Genomic DNA, 21,769 nt, shown 5'->3' on the forward strand with positions numbered 1-21,769 from the left:
GCTCTTTAATATCACTGATCTTCAAACTGGGGTCCACATTTGCCTGCTTGCATTTGCTTGATTTTAGTGTACCTGCAAAATGAGAATGCAAGTAAAATTTGAGGCTTTTCTTTTTTTCTAAACTTACTCTTAATTAGAATTCTAGCTGAGGATCAGAAGGGAATAATAACCTCTTGAGATTTTGCAGAAAGCTAACAAACCGGATTTTGCTCCTTTTGAGCCAAGCATCAGCAAGAACTTCCCATTAATTAGTCCTATGAATTTAATATTGCAATATGTGCATTTTTGTATAGTAGTGGGAAAAAAAATAGAGAGGCAGTTAAGGATCAGAGAGTTCATGAAAGCTGAAAATGAGTAAGGATATACAAGTTGCACTTCACTGTTTACTGACAGAGATTTTCAGAGCAAGCTCATGAAAGAGGAAATTCACTAATTTTTTTCTCGTCTTTGATGTCATTTTCTTATGTCAATGCAGTAAAAAGTGAAGAAGGTTAAGCTAAAACATAGGATTTGTAATATAAATTACAAGAATGTGGAATCGTTTCAAAGATTTACTTGAGTGAAAATGTCCAGGCCTTGCTATCTGACAGCTTCCAGAGTAAGTAAGTTCAAGAGGAGAACATCTATCATCAGTAATTAGCATTATGAAGTATAACATGAAAACGTGCTGACCTGCTTTCTCCTTATCTGTGGGTTTTCACTTGGAAAACTATCAGTCATTTTGCATAACTTAAATAATATGAACCTTGCCTTTTAGTGAGTGATTTAACTGCCACCTAAGAACATGTGATTATGACTTTCAGTGACCTAAAATATTGCCATAATACATCTTTATTCACATACTTAATTGTCATAATTAGTAATTTATCTAGTGATAAGAGCACCAGGATCCTGCTTTTCAGTGCTGGCTCATTTCTTGATTGTCCCATAACTTGGAAAATCAAGTCATATTTGTCAGCTCCCATCTGCTTTTATCTGCACGGAGTGTGGAAGTCTGCAGAGGTGCAGGGATGTAACTGAGACAATAAAGTTGGCTCTCAGAGGCTGGAGTCAGGAGGATGGAGCACCACTTCATTACTGAGTGCTGTAAGGTTAATTTACTGAATGTTGTAAAAGCTCTCTGAGACCACGGTTTGCTATCATATGATGGTCAGGTACCAGGGTGTGCTTTCCCCTTACACCAGACCCCACTCTCCTCCTCTCATTATTAGTTAAATGATGCCCTGTACACAGTTCAAAACCAAGAGAATTGCTTTGGTAAGAGAATGCAGAGGTTGGTGTCTAAAATTGCGTGGTGGCCTATTATGGGTATGTTTACACGGTGGTTACATTAATCCCAGGATCTCAGTCACAAGAAAAATACCTTCTTTTTTTTTTGTGCAAGGAGAAAAGAAAAGCAACAGCAGCAGAATCAGTGCAGCATCAGTGAACAGCTTCACCTGCCCCAACTACCCGACAGGTTAATAGCGAAATTCTCACTAGAAATAGGAAGCACGATAAGGGACAGAATTTCTGCCGCAGAGGGTTTCCCAGAGCTCTACAACGTTGGGCTGGCACAGGTAGTGATTTTATCAAGGAGCCCTGTGAGCATTGTGTGTATCATGTGGAAATGGTGTAAAGTGCTCCAGGCATGAGCACTTAAACTGTCTTTCCCCTGCCTTGGGAGGTTCTGCATGCTGCATCCTCCTCGGCTGGGATGTGCCCTGTTACTGAGACAGACATAAAGATTAAAGTATGGGTTTTCTTCACCATCAGAAAGCTCTTCCTAAAGTAGGCTTTGGGAGGAAAAAACACGCGCACACCCTATCCCCAAGCAAAGTGCTTGTATCCTAATATGTCTTCTATTTTGAGTTCGTCAAAAATGTAGGACTTGCCTGTCCGGACCTTCAGCCCATGGTGCCTGCTCGCAGCACTGTTAAGGCAGGACCTGCTCTGGCTTGGTCTTGCCCATGCAACAGGTTCTGGAGATGGAGGGATGAGTGTTTTCCCCTTGCAGTGGCAGGTGGGCAGGCCAGCCTGGTGGCTCCCAGTGTCCTAACACTCTCTGGCCGAATCTTGAAGGTCCGGGGTGGCAGAGTGAGCTTGGTTTGAACACACTGATGGCTTTCCTGCGCAGAGGGGTAGTGCAGGGCCAGTGCCTCCCGTAGGGGACAGGGAAGCTTCTCTAACTCTCATTACACTTTCCCCCTGAGAGCTGCAAAACACTAATGAGGCTCTTCTAACAGCATAGGCTGGAAGCTGGTGATAAATTTGTTACCATTAACTGCTAAAAGTCAGCATCCACTCTGCCCCAGTAAGAAGTCTTACCTTTTCGTGCCTTCGTAATTGATGCAGTTCTCTCATTGTCTGGATCCTTTGACCTTATCTCCTGCTAATTTGGTAAGAAGGGTCGCAAATTAACAGTTCATTTCTCTGCAGCAGAAGTTGCAGGAATTCTGGGCAGCTTCAGGCTGAACTAACACCAGAGAAAATGAAATCGTGTTTCTTGTAAAGAAGAGCTGAGAAATGTAGGTTGAATTGTGCAGGTCTGCATTCAAAATATAGAAGGCTCATGGATATGTCATGGTACTCACATAAAATTTGGAAAAAATGTTTAGCGTAGTTCAGAAACAGCCTGGTTCTTTTTTTCTTTTGCGAGCATACATTGCAAGTCATCTTTTATTTCTGACAAAGCATCCCCATAAAACCACTGCACTAACAAAAAAACAAAAAACAGGAAAAGCTAACACAAAGTTATATAAAAACTCATTTTTAAATTATGTAAAAATGTTGAACTCTAGATACAGATCAGGCTTTGAGTATGATTTACGTCATGAAAATACATGCAGTTAAGTATTTGCAGCAGTACAGAAATGTTTTTTGAGATGAGTGGTCAGTAAATTGCTGATATTTTTGTAATCTTTATTTCAATAAGCTGTTCTTAGAGAAACTGATATGTGATGTGGTGTTTTTCACACAGCCTGCTGCCCTTGTGACACATCCAAGGTTGGTGCAAAATAACAAATGCCAATTGACTGAAACTCGGGGCTTGATTTCCTTGTGGTTAACGGAACAGTGACTGTTAAACATCATATTAGACACTGCTCGGATGAGCACTGTGAAGGCTGTTGATAGAACTATTGTCAGGTGTAGATGTGTGAAGAGTTGCTCTGATAATGGTTTGGTGTGAGAGGAGAGGGAAGGTCACTGACCACAGCGGAAATAAAGATGTTTTTTCAGGTTCATCCAATGTTGGATGCTCAGCAATGTTTGCTGAGCAAAAAGTAACAAGTGAAAATGTTTCTAGACCGAAACACACTTTTTCAGACTAATCAGCTAATTTACAGGTTTGTCTTGGTCTGTAGAATGAACAAACATTCATGTCACACAGCATTTTGAAATTTGCACTACTTCAGTATTGTTCAGCAACAACTGATGCTCCTGGAGAGCTTTAATTCTGCTCAATGCACAACCAAAGCGTTTCCTTGGCCAGTTCTACCTGTAACTCCTTGTTTTCTGACAGCCAAGCAAAATGTGCTTGGCTCTATCGTTTTGCTCAGTTAAGCAGAGCAAATAGCTGTTGTGCTTTGGACAGCATATCGCATGATGCTGTTGCAGTTTGGTGCTGCACTCAATCTCTTGTACCCTTTGTGCTCCAGAATTGATGCTTCAAAATCTGACAGCAGGAAAACAAAAAGTCCCATTGCAACAGTTGTGGCATTTGAAGTGCAGCGGTGAGTCGCTGGGTAATCCCCTCAAGGCTGAGATGCTTGGATGATATTGCTGATCTTCAGCACTGTCACCAGCAGGATGCTCAGACCATCCATCTTCGTGTAACAGGCACTTGGAATTTGTCCACAATAGTCTTGTGTTTTGCTTTTTAAATAATTGCAAGTTCATGTTCTAATTTTATAGTACTTTGATGGACTCTTGGCTTTTAGGATCATTAGAAATAGTTATGGTCACTGAATATGACCTCTCTATAAAATGGGCCAAAAAATATCTGAGCTACTTATTCCTGAGCCAAAACTACAAATCCCAGTTTAAATGGAGCTTGTCATTGAGAAATATTTTAATTATTTCAAGTGATGGAGACCTATTGCTTCCCTTGGCAGTGGTTAATCATCCCTACTGTTAAAAATGGGAGTGTGGATGTAGCAATAGACAATTTCAAAATGACCAAGCGAGGGAAGAAAGTGCACTGAGACCTCTACAACCTACTAGTTGGTGTTTGTGGGTATGTTATTGCCCTGTTGGAGTGTGCACAGGTCTGAACATCCAGACTTCCTGCTGAAGTTAGTGAGAGCCACAGGTGTTTGAACCTTGATCCAGTAAGTCTTAGTACCAAGATTAACTTTTCTTAGAGATCAGATTAAGGATCTCAGTTTTGTGTCAAGGTCAAAGGATGTTCCCTGCTTTTTATATGTATTTATTTATATATCAAAGCATTTCTTCCACTTCAAATTGCAGAGCTGCACATCTGTAAGTATTCGGGCTGATGTACACGACTGGTGCCTCTGAGTCTGGTGCGATACAAGTATGGGTTTGGTAGGACCAAGGCTTCCATGTGGAAACTGAACTTTAAGCTCCCTTCAGTCTTCTTAAAATCCAAATCCACTCCTTTTTTTAAAAATTATTTTTTTCTGTTCTAAAATTTAATGCTATTTATCAGTTGAATTTTATTTGGGATCAAGTGGCTGTCAATTGCCCACTTGATTTTCTCATTATGTTTTTTCACCAAAATCAACGGCCCGCTGAATCAAATAATTGCTGTGGAGCCAGTGCCTGTGTTTTCAAAGCAGTGATTTTTATTCTGAAATTGAACATTCTAAGCAACACTTACATTTAATTGTAAACCATATCAATAAACAATGCCCATTGTGATCATTATCTTCACCACAGTACCTTCTTATTTTACAGTTGAATACATTTACTTGAGTATTTATGCAAACTAACAAATCTGTAATGAAATCACTGCTAAGTTATTAAATCATGCTGGTTTTCCTTCAAGCATTGCAAATTACCAAAAAATTAAATCATTTAAATATAGAATTACAGATCCAGGTATCTGCTCTGGCTTTTTTCTGGAAACAGTAGGTGTGCTTTGGAACACATAACACGTGTTCTGAGAGCGATGTTTTTCCTTTGTAACCAGAATGTACTTTTTGTGGCTGGACTGCTTTAAATTAAACTAATTTAGTTGACTGAAACCCACCTTTATGAAATTGAAATGTTGAAATGTAAGGCAGGCGGAGTTTAAAATCCCAATATATCCTCTCTCAGGTATTCAGCCAGCATTCTCTGTGCAACAGAGTAAATCACAGCAGTGGGGAAATGGGCCAGACACAGATTATAGAGTTGTTTTGTTGATGACCTTTTAGTAGTAAAAATACAGGATCTTGTTAAAATACCAGTCTTAACCTGCAGTAAGCTACCAGCGTTGGCCTAAATTTGGGCACATGGATTGCTGAATAGTACTTTGTTGTGAAAAGTCAAATAATCTTCATGTAAACCCATGCAAATCTCCTAAGCCAGCTCCGTTAGAATGTGTTCTGTACTCCATGTACTCGTACGTGGGAATTTGTAGTAGTATGCTGTATCTTTGTTGCTTTATGCTGATACTAAGAAAAATCTGTTTTCTCCATAAAGAATGCTCCTTGTCTCGCCGGAACTGATGCGTTGTGATTTCTGCTATGGGGTATTACACAGATGTGGTCATGACTTCTCCTGTGGCAACAAGTAGATTCTTTCTGTATGTCATTAAAAGAAACTCCGAATTGTCACCTTTTTATGAATACCAAGAATATTTTGTTAAAAACTAGGGACGTAGGATGGTGGAACGCTGTAGTGCTCTGGCTAGGACAGGTCACACACAGCACTGGACTATTCTGCTGTTCCACTCTGCTAAGAAGCCTGTACTCAGCTTGTCTTTATCTCCTGTATTTAAATACATTCTCAGCAATATGCTCTGCTTCTGTGTCCTTGAGACTTTGGCTCAGCACTGTTCTGCTCAGCTGATAACTCACGTTGTACAGTGGACAGAGCCGGGCTCGGTGATAACAGCTATTGAGCTGGGCTAGAGCAATACAGTTATTTTTTTGTAAGTGAAAAATGTGCTCAATGTCTTTCCAAGTGGTGGGCTGGAGGCTTGGAGGGAAAAATTTTACTGTTGCTCAGTTTGCATTTGCAGGTGCCACTTGTCTGATCTTCTGGCATGCATTCGCTATAGTGATGGTTCATGTTGGGGTATGTGCATCAGAATTCCAGCTAGATTATTCAAATAAAATCCAAACTCTTGCCATAGATCCATAACAAGATTTCTTTCAAAGTCATAGCTCCATAGGAAAAGTGTTGCACTGTGCTTGTGTGCTGATAATTCTGATAATTCAGCTGATGAATCTTCTCTTCATTTATATTGAAAGATAATCCAGGATTTTGAAAGGCATAAATAAAAATTAGGCCTACAGTTGCTACTGGCTTGGCTTGTCAAGCAGACTTTGAAAGACAAGAGATGGATCTGGAGCACAAGGCACACTTTTCTGGGGCTTGCTGGGGTGTTCTGTGGCATCCACATGTCGGCCAAACAGCAGAAAACTGCGACTTCTCCACTGACAGGCGAGTTACAACAGCTCAGTTTGCGGGGTAGAAGGATGAAAGAAATAGTGTGAGAAAGAGGGGATTGAGAACAGCAGAGAACCTGAGGGAAAGAAGAAAAAGGCTGGGTGAAGGAGGAAAAATGCTGTGTTTAAACCAGTCCCTTTCATAAAGCGGCAGCTTGGGCCCTCCAGCCACTGATTCTCTCTCCTCAGTAAGAATCACTTTTACTACAAAGCACTTCTTAACCATGGGGTCTTTCTGCAAGTCCCGCTTTCCACCAGAGAGATACCGCAGGGAATTATATGATGAAAAGAACCTCCTTTTTACATGCTGAAATGGGTCAGGAATGGCTGGAGTGTCCTACAGGGAGCTGGAGGGGTTCAGGTGGGTCGGGAGGGCATTGAGCCGTCAGCATGGGTACCCAGGGAAGGGCACCTCTGTGTACAGCAGAGGGCGGATGGCAGACTCATTCTTGATTATTCTTGTCTACTTACTGCTGCTTTGTCCCAAGGGGAAGGTATTTTACATGTTATTTCTGAAGAGTCTGGTGTCACGAATGGTTTGAACAAATAGGTTTCCAGAACAGTGAAATGTAGAACTGAAGTCCCGTGTTGTTACAGCCGTGCCCCCAGCTGGAGCAGAATCGCGTCGCTGTGCCTCTTCGCTGCGGGTCCTGTTCTCGCACTGGTGTCAGCTGGGTTGGCTGCTTTGGGTTGTCAGCAGAGAGCACCAGCTCCATTAGTCCCCATCTCAGCCGGCAAATCCTGCTCAGGAGATCCCAGCCAGAAGCAGAAAGTGTTAATGGGCATGGAATAGAAGTGGTTTGACAAAGTAATCATAAGGGCTCTCTGCAGCATCCTCAGCTCTGGCCAGCAGTGCTGCACAACAGGAGGAGCACACGTGACAAAATCTGAAAGGGAGGAATTGCTGCTCCAAAATAAAAAATAAGGAAAGGACGGAAGGGAAAAAAAAATAATAATGAGGGCATTTTAGTAGTAGCAGTAAGAGCCGTTGCAGGTGAGGTAGTCTTGCTCTTTAACATACACAACACGAACCTGAATCCTTTATGTAGGCTCCACATGGCTCTTCCCAAGGAGTTTGCCTGGGCAAGGGCTGAACAAAACCTTGTTTTTCTGAATACCAGGTAAACAGAAATGGTATTCGAGTCACACAGCAGTGAGAGTGGCTCCTGCACTTGCCAGAGAAGAAAGTGCAACACAAAGAGAAATTGTAACTAACGTTGCTGGTGCGTCATAATCTTCCCAGGGTATCAAATATATCCCTTGCTGTTATATGTTGGCATTAACATTGCAATGAAAAAGATTATGGAAAAATGTCTACTATTTGTATATTGTCCACTAATTAAATATTGCAAAGATGTGTCAGCTCATTACTAATCATAATTAAAGCAGTTGTTTCCATTTTCAGCTCAGGCATGTGTGTAATTAAATGTACCTGGGAAAAAATTGCCTGTTTTCTCTAAATAATGAACAGCTATTGTTGCTGTGCTGGGTGCTGACCTCCCGCGGAGCCCGGTTGGGATTGTCAGTGGGGCTGATGCCATGAGCCCCAACTGTGGGAGCAGCTGGTGAGAGGGGCTCATCTCTGCATGGGTGAGAAGAGTTCCAAAGGTGACAGGAGCTGAGGGTCTGGTTCACTGGGTGAATGTTTGAGGAGTGTAGTAAATAATGACAAGTGGGCAGCAGCTGGAAAACAGAGCTTGGCTTAAGTGAGCTCACACAAGCAGGCTGGCCCAAGAGAGGGCAAAAGCTCGTGGGATAGAAGGAGACTGAAATGGAGCAGAGCCTGCTCCAAACTTCCCATGCACTTCTGCACCAACTTTCCACCCTCTCTTCTACTTCAGAATAGGCTCAGAGAACCATTTTGGTTGACCATACATGTGAACATCAATGTAGGACTCGTACAGCTGACATGGAGAACAGTCTTCCCTTTTCTTTGCCAGCACTTTTAAGTACTTAAAGACTTTTGTCATGCTTTCAGACATCTGAAGGTCAATTTACTCCAAGTTCTTTAGATTTGTTCCAATATGGTGATGTGGAACTGGGAGTAAGAGACCAAGTAGGCTTTAGTTTGGATAGGAAGAAAAAAGAAAGGCAGATTATTAAAATGTTTTAAGTTCCTGCATCTTGGGAAGCTTTCCTGTCTCTCCAGGCATCTTGCATCTGGCTCTAACTGCTTTTCTTTATCTGGGGATGTCTCATTTGTGCTTTTCTAGCCTATGATTAAATGACAGGCAAAGAGTCTAAGGGGACAGGTTTTTTGATGTTGCATATGTCAGGATAAAGGACTAGGAGATGCATTAATAAGCTCACACTTTCCAAATGTTTTTGAAAGACTTTTATTTTTAAAGCAGTTGCTGAAATAGCACCTTCTGACTGTATGTATGCTTCATACCCAGGGAGTGTATTCAGAGCACGGCCTTTATGGCACAGCCTGAGGATTGTCCCAAGACAGTTGTTTATATTGTATGCTTCTTTGGCACTATGCGTAGAAGGATGCCTTTCTTAGGATGTGGATGCTGGCTGTTTCCCTGTGCTCATCAGTTAGGCCAATGTTCTGTCTATGACTCTATTTTTGATTAATCTTGGACTTGAACAAAGGCAGAAACTCCTAGCATCTCTTGCATCCAACTGCTGCTCTGAGTTGTGGGTTGGCTTGAGTGATGTTTATGAACTGCTTTTGTTTTAACCAGATAATGATGACTCCGACGTAGACATTCACGAGGATGAAGGATCCAATAGTGAAGTGGAAGACAGGCAGATCATGAAGCAGCATGCTGCCATGGGGACACTACTGCCAGGTATCTTAATCTTTCCTTAATTGCTTTTATTCAGAAGGAAATGCTGGAATTATCTGAGTAACCTCAAATGTAAGAAGACTCTGTTGTTGTTCAAGGGCATTGGCATTGCTCAGCTCTTGTGAGGTGTAAGGGGTTGTGTCTTGTGGGAAAGACACAATGCTTTCAGGGGAGCAAATTAAGGATTATTTACTGAAAAAAGTACCATGTGAGGAAAATTCTTCCTTGGTGTTGCCTTGCAGATATACAAAGCCTTAGAAAAGTAATACCATTCCTGATGGCAAAGTCTTTGTTTCACTTTAGCTGTTGACACTCATTCTGGTAGGGTCTTCTTCAAAAGGAGACCTATGGTGAGTCCGTAAATCCACCTGCACTGACACAGTCACAGGTGCAACACACCGGAGTTATTGCCTTCAGGGAAGGATGTCTGGCTTCTGCTGCTCTTTATGCGGAGTGGAACCACAGCCTCTGGCAGCTGATTCCCCCAGGGCCTGGCTCAGAAGTGACTCGGAGAAATTACTGTCTGAGGGTCTGTGTTTCCCTGGGTAGAAAAAGAATCACTCTGCTTAGCCTATAGACAAGCAAAATAAAACCAGAAAATCAGGTTAGTTCTCCATGGTGTTCTTGTTAGCGGTGAGTGACTCTGACCATCATGTGAGAAGCACTTCCAGCCCTGGCAGGCTCAGATCTGCACCTCTCCATCTGTGTACTCAGGTCCCTCATCGACAGTGAGGTTATGTGTTTGACTGCAAGACCCTCACCAACTGAAGTGCTGGAGACATGTCAAGACATGAGAATAGTGTCAGGTGCATCAGCTTCTTTAGAAAATCCGGCCTGAACATTCACTGGCTATTTGTTGTCAAACACACCAAGAATCTGTACATGTTCTTTGGCACAGGTAGTTTGCATTTAAAATATACTTAAGGTAGCATAACAAGAACATTATTTGTATTAATTACTGCTTTTTTCCTTGACTCAATTAATGATATTTCAATCACTTTCTTTTGAAGTTTTGCGTCTTCTTACATGGTGGTGCTTCTGAGCCATGTTTGCTCTTAAACTAAGGAGAAATGGTCTGCTGTGGTCAGTTCCTGTACTTGCTGTGATTCAGTTTTACATCTCTAATTTCTAGGTTATTAGTATTGTCAGAGAAGACTCCCTCCCTCTGCCTGTAATAGGTGGGCAGGTATTCCAGTGTGTTTTGCCATTACAGAGGCAAGATTCTCAGGGAGAGATAATCTCTCTCATTAGGCCACTTGGTATAATCGAGAAAAATGAACACACTTTCACCCTGAAGAGTCCTTTCATCAGATTTGTCTAGATGCAGCAAAATTCAAACTGAATGCGGCTTTGACAATATTGCCCCTGGTGTTATTCTTTTAGCCAATTAAAAGACTTGGAGTTATAGGATTTAGTCTCCCATGGAGCAGAAAAGAGTGTTAGCTGGGGGAGATGTGGCAGGCTGCGAGCTCCTGTGGAACACAGAGAAAATCGAACCCTTATTCCCCATGTAAAAAGAGAAATAGGCAGTAGCAGGTGAAGAAGGAAGCTGTAATGCACTAGGGAGCTTCTGTCTCCATTGAGTTTGATGCTTTTGGTTTAACAATACAGCAAACCCAGCTTTAGGAAGGCAGGAAGGTTTTGGTACAAGGAGGGAGCAGCATGGGGTGAGAATACTTGGCTGGGAGGACAGTTATCAGACTGACAGATGCTGGCTTATTGGGTTTGTGAAGCTACAATCTGTTTTGTTATCACAATATCTCAATTACAGGCAAGTCTCCTTGATGGGGCTTGTTATAATAAATCTGTGTGCCACTAATCATTTGTTTAACTAAGAGAACACATTGATTTATTGTCAATAATTTTTAATTTTAACATTGTCAATGTGAATAAAAATTCACATTCACTTTTATTCTGTCTGGCAATAGAAAAGTGAAGCTGTTACACGAATAAATGTCTGGCCTTCCCTGAGGTCAAACTGTGAGTTAGTGATGGTGTTTGGAGTAAGACACTTGTTTTGTCAGAGAGCCAAAGAAAAAGAATTCTTTCAATGTTGAAAGCCGTAGTCATTTGCAGTGTAGTGAAACCTCTTGCCTGAAACAGGCCATAAACCAGTAGTTTGCAGCAGGACAGTTGTTCACGTGCAGATGAGGTGAAGATCAGGGTGAAGAATCCAAAGCCTGGTCCTAGGAATGTAGAAGCTGCCATGCCAGGTCAGACGGAAGGTCCATCTAAGCCTGGTCTTTGTCTCCAGCACTGGCTGAAAGACAGTGCCCGAGGAAGAGTGTAGGAACTTCCCTGAGGTTCCCTCCCGCTCTCCAACAGTTTCAACCCCCACCAGGATTTCCTGAGCTGGATGTGGTTTCCATGAATTTAGTCTAACCCTCAGTAAATGTTTCTTTTTTTCCTAAGAACCTGTCCAATCTCCCCGTGAACTAAAGTGGATATTTTTTCATCTGCGCTATCCAAAGTGGCAGATTTTGAAGTGATGTTGTGATTACATGTGGAGATCCATCTTTCCAGTGTCATTTGAATGGGAGTTCTGAAATGCGTTTTGGCATCATGAGCAAATTCAGGCTCTCTCCTGTTCCCAGCAGGATCACTGGCTGACAGGGCAGGCCATGGCAGACTGGCACACGCTGTGCTTGCAACGGGGCAGGCACTGGAAATGCTACTGAATGAAGCAGAAATGATCCATGCTTGCAAAACTGTGGATCTGTGCCTGTCTGTAGTAAATCACCCTCTATTCCACCCTGCCAGGATCTTTCAGCTCCCGCAAACCAATTATCCAAATGCTTTAGCTCTTATGTTTCCTTTTATAATGTTGGTGTTAAAGGGGTGTTTTTGTCCTGTTTGGACCACAGAGACTATTCCACTATTGAGACAGTAACAACTTCAACCCCATTTGGTCTTCATTGTAAGAAGACAGCTTTACGAAACTCTGGATGTTTTTCAGCAAAGAATCGGTCCAAAATCAAACAGTGAGAGAGGAGCTCTCATGGAGCCTCTTACCTTTGCAGAACAAACCCAGAGGATCAATGTGGGAATGATGTGCCAGCAGCCAGGTTAGCAAGTGTACTTGCTACCAAAGGGATGAGATCTTTTTCTGTGAAAACCTGCACTGTTTAACATGGCAAGAATAAATAAGTCTCTGGATGTAGCAGATGAGAATAAAAGGCTTTTATTAAGAAAGCAAAGTGTACCTCATTGGAAGAAGTGGAACCAAATATGCAACAATCAAAGCGGAGGTGGGTTCAGGGGCAGACAGAGAGTGCGGTCCTATGGCTCTGTGGACATGGGCTGGTTGCCAGCGCTGGCTGGAGCCAGGCCTGTGGGGATCCCCCGTCCTGTACAGGTGCATCTCAGTGCACACAGCGCAGCACATATCCAAACCATGCTGATGATGTTTTTGCGCCAGATACTTGGTGTTTTGAGATGATGGTGATGTTTAGCCTCCCTCTCTCTGTTTTCTTTTTAAGCTTGAGCGTGTGATTATTAAGTAGGAACTGGCCAGCAGACACAGGGAAAGGGCCAAAGGTACCTGTGCACTGAGGGGAAGGTTGCAGAGGCTGAATTAGCCCTCACTTTTTCAGTCCTGTAGAGAGTTGGGGCTTTGACATAGTAGCAAGGAATCTTCCCAGGATACCCTTCATAGTTGTGTTTCCAAATCCCTCCATACGGCATGCAAGCTGAAAAGCAGGAAAGTCCTGATCTCGGTGGAAATGGTCAGACTCTACTTGTGGAAATTCTCTCTCCAGCTCACGATCATGTTCAGACTTCTGCTACTGAATTTCTAGAATGTTTTCCTTCCCCCGATCTCCCCAGGTGTGTAGAAGCCACAGGTGTGTCATCAATATGCAGGGGAGTGGAGGGATTCAATTAGGAATGTGCAACAGCTGCCTGCTCCTTCTTGGTTGTCTTATTCACATTGAGTTCCTGTGGCTGTCACCTGCCTAAATTTTCAAAAAAGCATGTTAAATAACTACACTATTTCTTCCCTTCTCTCTGGTTCCTAAAGGAAATTACTTCTCTGAGTCCAAGACCAAGGAAAATATACAAGTGCATTTATCTGTACAAATACAATATGATAACAAATCTGCAGCTTTTGTGAAAATGCTGCATGTTTCTCTGTCATGGTAATGAGTCTTGATAAGAAAAACATGCTGAAGCCCACTGCAGTTGTCCAGGCATCATTCAAGTGCTGTATGATCCCATCCCTCATCTCTCAGCTTCATCTGCAGGGACAGCTGCATCTCACTGGCATGCAGCTTGGTGCAGGATGCTTTCCCTCTTTACTATTCCCAAGGCATTTCCTCCAGTCAGGCTGTTCAGAAACCCTTAAAAAACTGTGATCAAGGTTTTCCCATTGCTGCAGTCAGAGTATGTGGAGCTTGTGACATAGAAAAACAGAAGAAAATCTCTTGTTCCGAGTCAGGGCACACTGGATAACTGCAGTGCCCCTAGGGGGAATTTGCTAAGGGCCTGTTGCACATGTGAACTTCAGCCAGACTCGAGAAACTGTCAGTGTCCTCCTGATGTCCCAGCAGGTCTGGCATGGCAAGGCCTGAGTCTCAAAAATACCAGGAATCTGCAGTTCACGTGCTCGCTGTGGCTTGCAGGTGCCCTGCATCGCATGCATTCCAGGGCCAAAATGGATTCTGTGTCTGCGCAGAAGGGAGAGCGACAGACCCGATGTGGAGTCACATATGAGCAGCAGCCATGAGACAGGCTCTGCTGGGCACTCAGCTCTTCTTACCTTTCCTTTCCATGTGGGATTTGTAATTATTTTTGTAACCCCAGAGCTCCTTTGAAAATCCCTGCCTGATTTCATGGCAGTTAACAAGAAGTACGGAGCTACAGAAACAAAAACCTCTTTGAAGCTGGCCAGGCCGCACTCTTCCTGATGGTTCTTCATGAACCGTGGTGTTTGCAGGTACCTCATTGCATGTGTTTGCCTTGGTTCAGTCTGTGCAAGTGAGGAGGTGAGTGGGTATGGATTGCGCACGTACCGTGGTGGTGGCAGAGAGAGAGGGCTGAGGCATGAAGAACGGGCCTGGCGGGAAGGGATTTGGCTGTGCATTAGCAGGATTCAAGTTCTACAGCTGTTTGATAATGTATGAAGTCAAGGGGAAAAATTTTGCTTATGCACCTGCTCTCAGAGAACTCTACCAAATTGGTATTGCTCTCTGTGAACTTTTAAAAACAAATTCCTTCCTTGTGAACTTCGCAAAGTTCAATTTTATCCTGACTGGGGCTTTGTAGGCATGGCATAGTGTGGGTCCTTCTGTGTTCCTGCAGTGAATATACTTTTCTAGTAAAGCAAATCAAGTTCTAATTGTAAACATTATAAAAGAATTTTGGAGAGTGAGATTAGTCTCTTCCTTCCCCTCTTCAGGTCAAGCAGGAGGGAAGAAACAGTCAATACTAAGTGTCTGAGCTGCTGGGTCTCACTGCCAGTGCTGAGAGAAAACTCAGCTGGGGAGGGAGTAAGCTGATATAACCGCTCCTCTCATTTTCACAGATTTCTGTGTGTATTCCTGCCCCCCAGTTAAAAGTCCACAAAATCTTCATTTTCCTGATAGAGCAGCTGCTGGACTATTACCAGGACATGGTGGGCAACCTGGGAACACCAAAAAGGGGCTGCTTTTTTGAATTCACAGAAATTAATTTGTTTTAGCTTGAAACAGAGCTTCTCCCCACCATTGCGGCATCTGCTCCCAACAGAGCTGCCTTTGTGTGCTTTGTGTCAGCAAAGTTATGTGCTCCCGGGGAGGGAAGGGGAGGTTCTGTACACCGTCAGCCTGTGTCATGGCCATTGTGACACTGGCCTTCGTGGAGAAGGAGGGCAGGTTGTAGGTCTGAGATAGTGGGAGACAGGTCACTCGCTTCTTTCCTTTAATGGTGGTGTAAGAAATAAGAAGTCTGCTCACCCTGGGCAGCAGCTATAGTGTGCTTAATTAATCATTGTACTTTGGCAATGACTAGAAAATGCTGCTGAGATCAGGGCTGTGTGCTGAGGGCTACACTCACACTTAAGAGCACAGTGCCCAAGGGGCATGCAGATCAGAAAGTTAAGGATCAGGCAAGATATTTATCCCAATTTTCTGTGTGCAGAGGTAATGCAGAGGGAAGGGAGGTGTCCTGCCTGAGCTCACACTGTGAATTTGCATTAAGAGCTGGAGACCAAATGCAGATCTCCAAACTAGGAGCAAAATGCTTCAGCTGCAAATCCACCTTTCCCTCATGGTTGGTTGTCTTAACCTCTCAGGTTAAGTGTCACTTCTTGCTGTCAGGCACAGGGTTAACACATACCCACTGCTGGGTAAGAAGATGTAAATCACGCCAGTCCTGTGGATCCATTGTGGGCAGCTGCACGGTTAGTACAATGGCAGCGTCACATGCAGAGGAAAAATGGCAAATGCTCGCAAGCTTAAAATTGTGGATGCACATTCACTTCTGATCTTTGGTAGCTCGGTGGCTATAAACTGCGGCGATGCACGGAGATTAGATTTGAATCCAGAGGTGCAGTGAATTACAGTCTGTTCATTACTAACATTTTAGCTAATTATCGCTTTGTACAGCCTGTCCCAGCTGAATTCACATTCTCGATAAGTAACCGTAACAGGCTCTCACCCACTTGGAAGCTGCGTGAGGCTCTGTGGCCAGAGTGGTGCAGCACTAATGCGGCTGCAAGCTGAGCCCAGCTAAATTGAACTCAGGAAATTTCAAGTGATGAACATCCCCGTACCTGCCAGCCCTCCCTGTCCTGGGCAGGTGACTCCTGTATCCTGGGCTGTCTCCTCTGAGCGTCCCAGGGCTGTGCTACAGGACCTGATCCTGCTGAGCCCACAGTCGCTAGTTCAGAGAGGTGCTTCTGGCTTAAACGATGTAGGGATCAAAGTCTGGGCAGTACCTGATTGTTGTCTTCCTCCAAATGTGAGCAGATGAATGCCCATGAGATGTCCTTACTGTTTGCAATGATGGAAGGGCAGCATCCAGCAGTCTGCAGATCTTCTCTTAGCATTCACTAAGCTCTTGCCTCAGCTTTTTTGAGCTGTCCAATTTTATCAGCTCTCCTTATGTGATATCTTGATTCTCTTTTATATTCAGGATCTCTCTCAGTTTTGTCTTACTAGAAAATTTTAGGAGCTCCCTGCTGCTTTCTTCTTTGAGGTGATAATTCCCTATCTAATACTTTATGCTGAGCCTTCTACATAGCAAAATTGCAGTTAAACTCTTGGAGCAATCTGTACGCTGGGCAAAAATGTGGGTTTGTGGTTGTTTAATGATGCCATTTGTAACAGTCTCTGAATTTACGTGGTTTAGTCTAGCATATATTAGAGAAAATGTCTCTAAAGGTTGAAGAGAGATCAGCTGTCCAGAAATCTTCTTATAATTCCATCCCAGCTGCCTGTATTATCAGCAACCAGATGGATAGAGGACACCGCTTTTTATTTAAAGACGTAATTAAATTACCTGCCTTGACACAACAAGGGTTTTTTCGTGACTTCTGGGTGAGTTAGTCAGATTTTTGCTACAACTAACCCAGATCAGTCTGCAAAGGGGATGAAATTGACCCATTTTCTTTTGTGCTTTGGAAGGTACATAAGAGATTCAACAGGATATATTTTAAAGTAACTTTGTTTTCATGCTAAAAAAAAATAAAATAGATTTTGTCTAGATTGGAAAAATCCATATTTGGCATAGAGAAAACCAGCGATGACAGGAGATAAACAGATGGTGAAATGCGGTGGTCACAGTGGGACTGTTCACTGGGCGTCCGGTTGGTGCCGGTGACTCCAGGTGGCTGCAGGAAGCCGGGCTGAGTCACCCGTCAGCCCACACACGGAACTTCCCCTGTCACAGCTCTGCTGTACCCATCCCAACACCTGACAGACACTCTCCCTAGCAAAGGAGACCATGCTGGCATCTTCTCCATTCCTTATGGCCTCTACATAACCAAAAGTAACAAAGGCAGGTGCAACTGTGTTCTCACTTTTCAGTGAACTCCCCACAACCCTGAGATTGCTACCTCCCTCCTCACTTACTCATCCAGCTCTCAACAAGGAATTTGTGAGGTTTGCCTTGGCATTGCATAGGATTCTTGTGAGACATCAGTCCCTGCTGGAATATCAGAAAGGATCTGAGCATAGTGAGCTCTCTGAAGGACAGAAGCCTTGCCCCACAGAAAGGACGGGCTTTTGCTCTCTGTGTACCAAAACAGAGGAAGGAATATGCCAGTGCACAGAAGGGACCTCTTGAGATCATCAGGAGGTTTGAGTAGGTTGTCCAGGGCCGCATCCAGTTGGGTTTTGGATATCTCCATGGCTGGAGGCTCCACAGCTTCTCTTGGCAGCCTTGTTCCCGTGTTTGACTGCCCTCACAGTAAAAAAAAAAAAGGTGGTTTCTTGTGTTCAGATGGAATGTCCTGTTTCTTAATGTGTCTGTTGCCTCTTGTCCTGTCAGAGCTGTCATACTGGCATGAGGTAGCTCTGGAAATACCATCCTTACTGGAATTACTGTCTGCCTAACCCTCTTCTACCTTCTGCTGAGCTCTGAGGCTTAAGGAGGGTAACCCAGTGTGTGTTGGGATCTTATCTTCTCACTGCCATTTGACTAGTCCTCTAAAACATAAACTCTGAACTTTATCTTTCATTCTCCCTCAGTGTTAATCATGAGCCAGGCTGTATGGTGATTCTCTTTGCTCTTGCAGGAGGAGCTGGCACATGGGTCGTGGGAACAATGCAAGGTGGAGACACAGAGGAAGATGTAAGTAACCATCCCTTGTGCCTGTAGAACTTGCCTGATAGTGCTTTAGAATGACAGCCCTCTCCTCAGATAGAGAAGCACCTTTTTACCTGCTGAGCCTTCATGCCCCAGACCTGCTTTTCCCCTCCTTTCCTCCAGCTGACTGATCTCTCATCTGCATAGACACGCATTTTCCTTCTTTTCTTTTGCTCTTGAAGTCTCTGTGCACTGCCCTGTGTCTCAGCCTCAGCCTGCAGAGCATAACCAGTGGCACATGGGCTGCACAAAAGCTGTTTTGTTCAGCTGTTGGGCAGATTGCTGGGAAGAGGGGATCAGTGCAGTGTAGCAGGAGCTAGATGTGTGAATGTAAATCCCCTTCATTGCCCTAGAGATACACGCCTTGGAGCCCTCTCCATAGCCTGTACTAGCAGCATCCATCCTTCTGTCCTCCAGATGACAGGACAGGGATGAGAGCAGAACTGCGAGCTGCGCCCCTTGGGATCCCTGCCTTGCAGATAAAGCTGCCCCGTGGCTGCGGGCTTCGCGCCAGGTTATGGTTGACCTGGTGAGTGGATAGTGGCTAAACAGGTGCACACTGACTGTGGTGCTCAGCCTTGGGCATATGCGGGCAATCCTTCTGTGCCTGTGGGTACTCCTAAGTGGTTACATGTGTACGAGGAAGCTGAAGCCAGCTGCTGTGGTGGTGTGTGTGCATCCATACAGTAAGCTTCCCTCCCCATCCCACAAAGGTGCTGGCATCCAAGCTGCTACCCAGGAGCAGTGGGGCTGGCCTGTTCCCCGGTGGTGTTAGAATATTGTTTTGGAGAGTGCTAGTTGGCACAGGCCCAAACTGTGCTAGAAAATTACAACTGTGAATTTGTGTTTGACCTTGTGCCGTCTATTAATTTCCTAGTGTAGATGTGGCCTTTCTGTCCCTCTGTCCAGCAGCCACCCCACCCAGCGCTGCCTGTCTAGATGAGGAGGCCACATGAGAGTTCAGACATCTTCTCTATGCCCAGACAGAAGCCCCGTGCTGCCAGGGGATTATCTGTCTCTCAGTACTGCCCTGCCTTTTGCTGCCTTCGTAGGAGAGAAATTTAAGCCTCTCTGAAACACAGAATTTGCTTTTCAGAAATCCATTCACAAAAGCCCATTACAGACACCAGACCCTGGGGGAGCAGCAAAGCGCTGGCTTGGATCAGAAGCAGAGGTTAATGGAGCAAGCGTGACTCCAGGAGGTTTAAAAAGGGAGGGGAGCAGATAGGGGAATCCACTTCTACGGCACACAGGGATAGTAGGAAACTCCTGATGTTTGCCACCACGTACAAAAGCCATTTGCCATGGCTCTGACACTGCTTGGTGAGCCATGAGACTCTAGGCAGACTATTTCTCCTGCAGGCAGCGCCAGAAGAGAGAAGAACCCACTGCTGTTAGTGTTCATTGCAGAGACCTGGAGGCACGACAGTGATAAGGGAGTTAAGTCTCTTGCTGGAGAGGGATGAGCTGCCCTTCTTTTTGCCCATCCTCACCTTTTCTCTGGAAAGGAATTTGCAGGCCATCGTCTGTTTTTTTGCTTCAGCCCAACTGGATGTGGTTAAGGCTGTTTGTTACCTTCTGGAGAATGATTCATGCCATTGGCATTCAGGAACATTTCTGGGTAGGGTCAGGAGTGCCAGTGCTGTAGGTGAAGATGCTGTGACCTTAGTCATGGTGCTGCCTGATCATCCTTGACCATGTTCTTGCCAGCTTTAGTCGTTCTCTGCAATTTCTCCTTCCTTTGGACTTTCCTGTTCACAGCTTTCTCCCATATCTCCTGTTGGCACAGCCCCAGCACATCCAGGTGTGGAAAGCCAGGGCCTTCAGCCTCTCATTGTCCTCAGCTGCAGCCACTTTGGTTGTCTCGCAGATCTGCCCTCTAAATACAGCATCTCAGGAAGGGCCAGGGCTGAGAGGCTTGTGTAGGATCCTTGCAGGCACCTATGTGTCTGAGATCAGGGTAGGAAACTAGTGAGGCTGGTTTGAACCCCTTGAAGAATTAATGGGGTTATGGAGTGGAGAAGAGAGCAGGCTTCAGCCTGCCCGAGAGCCAGCAGCAGTGTGCCCAGCCTCTGTCACTTGCTGGTGTGCCGCCTGACACATGAGCTGTACCTGGCTTTGCTGCCTACTCCCCTGCTCCCATTCTGGTTACTTTCTGTTTTCTTTTATGCTATTGTACTTTTTTTTTTCCTGCTCTGCCTCCCCTGTTCTTTCCACTCTGGTTCTCCAAGGGGAGATCTGCCCCAGCACAGCCAAGCAAGCGCAACATCGTCACCAAGGCACAGGTGGGTTTCTTTCCTGCAGTTAATTCTCTTCCACTATGCCTTGATTCTTTGATCTCACAATAGGTACCACTTTAAAGTTAAACACCCTGCCAGGTTTTTAATACCACAAATTCAGCAGAAGTCAGGGAGTTTGTGTTTGTCAGGCCTGTGAAGTGAGGAAAGAGGTTTGCAATACATTGAATGGAGCAGCCACTGTCTGGCAAAGCAGGGAGCTGCTGGGGAAAGCCACATGGGCCATTACCTCCCAGAGGCAGCTGAGCTCTGGCTTTTCATTATTTTGGAAGGCCAGCAGCACAGCAGCCTGAGCTGTGACAAAACCCTCTTGCAGAACCTGCTGCTCCACAGAGCAAGTCCAAATCCAGATCCATACCAGCCCAGACAAACAGCCTTCCCAACACCCCTGGGTGTGCGATTGTACAGGGTGCAGGGGAGGAAGAGAGTAAACATCAGCCAGGTGTGCTGGTCTTTACTGTTAAGCTGGCAAAGATGCTTTGCCATCCTAGAACTGACCTGGTCATGAATTCTGTTCACTTTCCTGCAGGAGGAGTCGGGGGATAGTGAGATTGACCTGGATGAAGATGAAGAGGAGGATGATATGGAAGATGACAGCATGGAAATCTCCCCAAGCAAATCCAGTCACCGAGCAAGAAAGCCAGAGCCACTAGAGGAAAGTGATAATGACTTCTGACCCTGTAGTAGCAGGACCAGGAGGCATCTGGAAATACAAGCTTTGGAGAGCATGCAGACCAGGAGCTGATATCCTGCCATGTGAAAAGTGCTTGTCAGTATGAATTCAAGAGTAGATAAATAACGTTCATTAAATTTGAAAATTAAACCTGGATTGCCAGTCTTGCAACTCTCAAAGCATGAGCAGATTATCCATAATGAGAATCGCAGTAATGTGGAGTGCAGTTATTTCCATAATTGCATTAGAACTGGCCCTCATGCATTGCCATGCCAAAAGTTGCACTCCAGTGAGCATTGTGTGCTTGATTTCCCTGCATTTTATTATGTCCAAACAGATTTTTTTGGCTTAATAAAACTGGATGAAAAACTGCTCTGGGAATACACTTAAACGGATTTTAATTCTGGCTTAAATCTGTTTATCCTAAACATATCCTTTACTTAATCAAGGTCTTGCCTTCAGAAATCTCAGCAGCAGTGGCCATAAGGAAGTGGGAAACTGGTGAAGGGGTCCTCAAACACCACCCGCAGTGCAGCATCTCTTAGTATTTCAGCTGTGTCAGTGGGAATTGTTTTCACACTTCAGTGTTCTGAGAGCAGTCGTGCAAGACAGCGCTGTAAC

The 21,769-nt window shown here is 44.5% G+C and overlaps 1 protein-coding gene across 1 annotated transcript in view; it reads left to right on the top strand.

The window, feature by feature from the left end:
• CLUAP1 (clusterin associated protein 1) overlaps window positions 1–21,151 on the top strand; it is a gene marked incomplete at both ends in the record, with an annotated part of 53,278 nt that extends 32,127 nt beyond the window's left edge. Inside the window, 3 exons of the mRNA XM_080354027.1 lie at window positions 9,290–9,397; window positions 18,108–18,163; window positions 21,005–21,151. Of these exons, the coding sequence (XP_080210153.1) occupies window positions 9,290–9,397; window positions 18,108–18,163; window positions 21,005–21,151 (311 nt within the window). The remainder of the gene's footprint in view (window positions 1–9,289; window positions 9,398–18,107; window positions 18,164–21,004) is intronic.
• Between the last annotated feature and the right edge of the window lie 618 nt (window positions 21,152–21,769).

Source organism: Nesoenas mayeri, assembly GCF_963082525.1.
Source record: "Nesoenas mayeri genome assembly, chromosome: 15".
NCBI lineage: Eukaryota > Metazoa > Chordata > Aves > Columbiformes > Columbidae > Nesoenas > Nesoenas mayeri.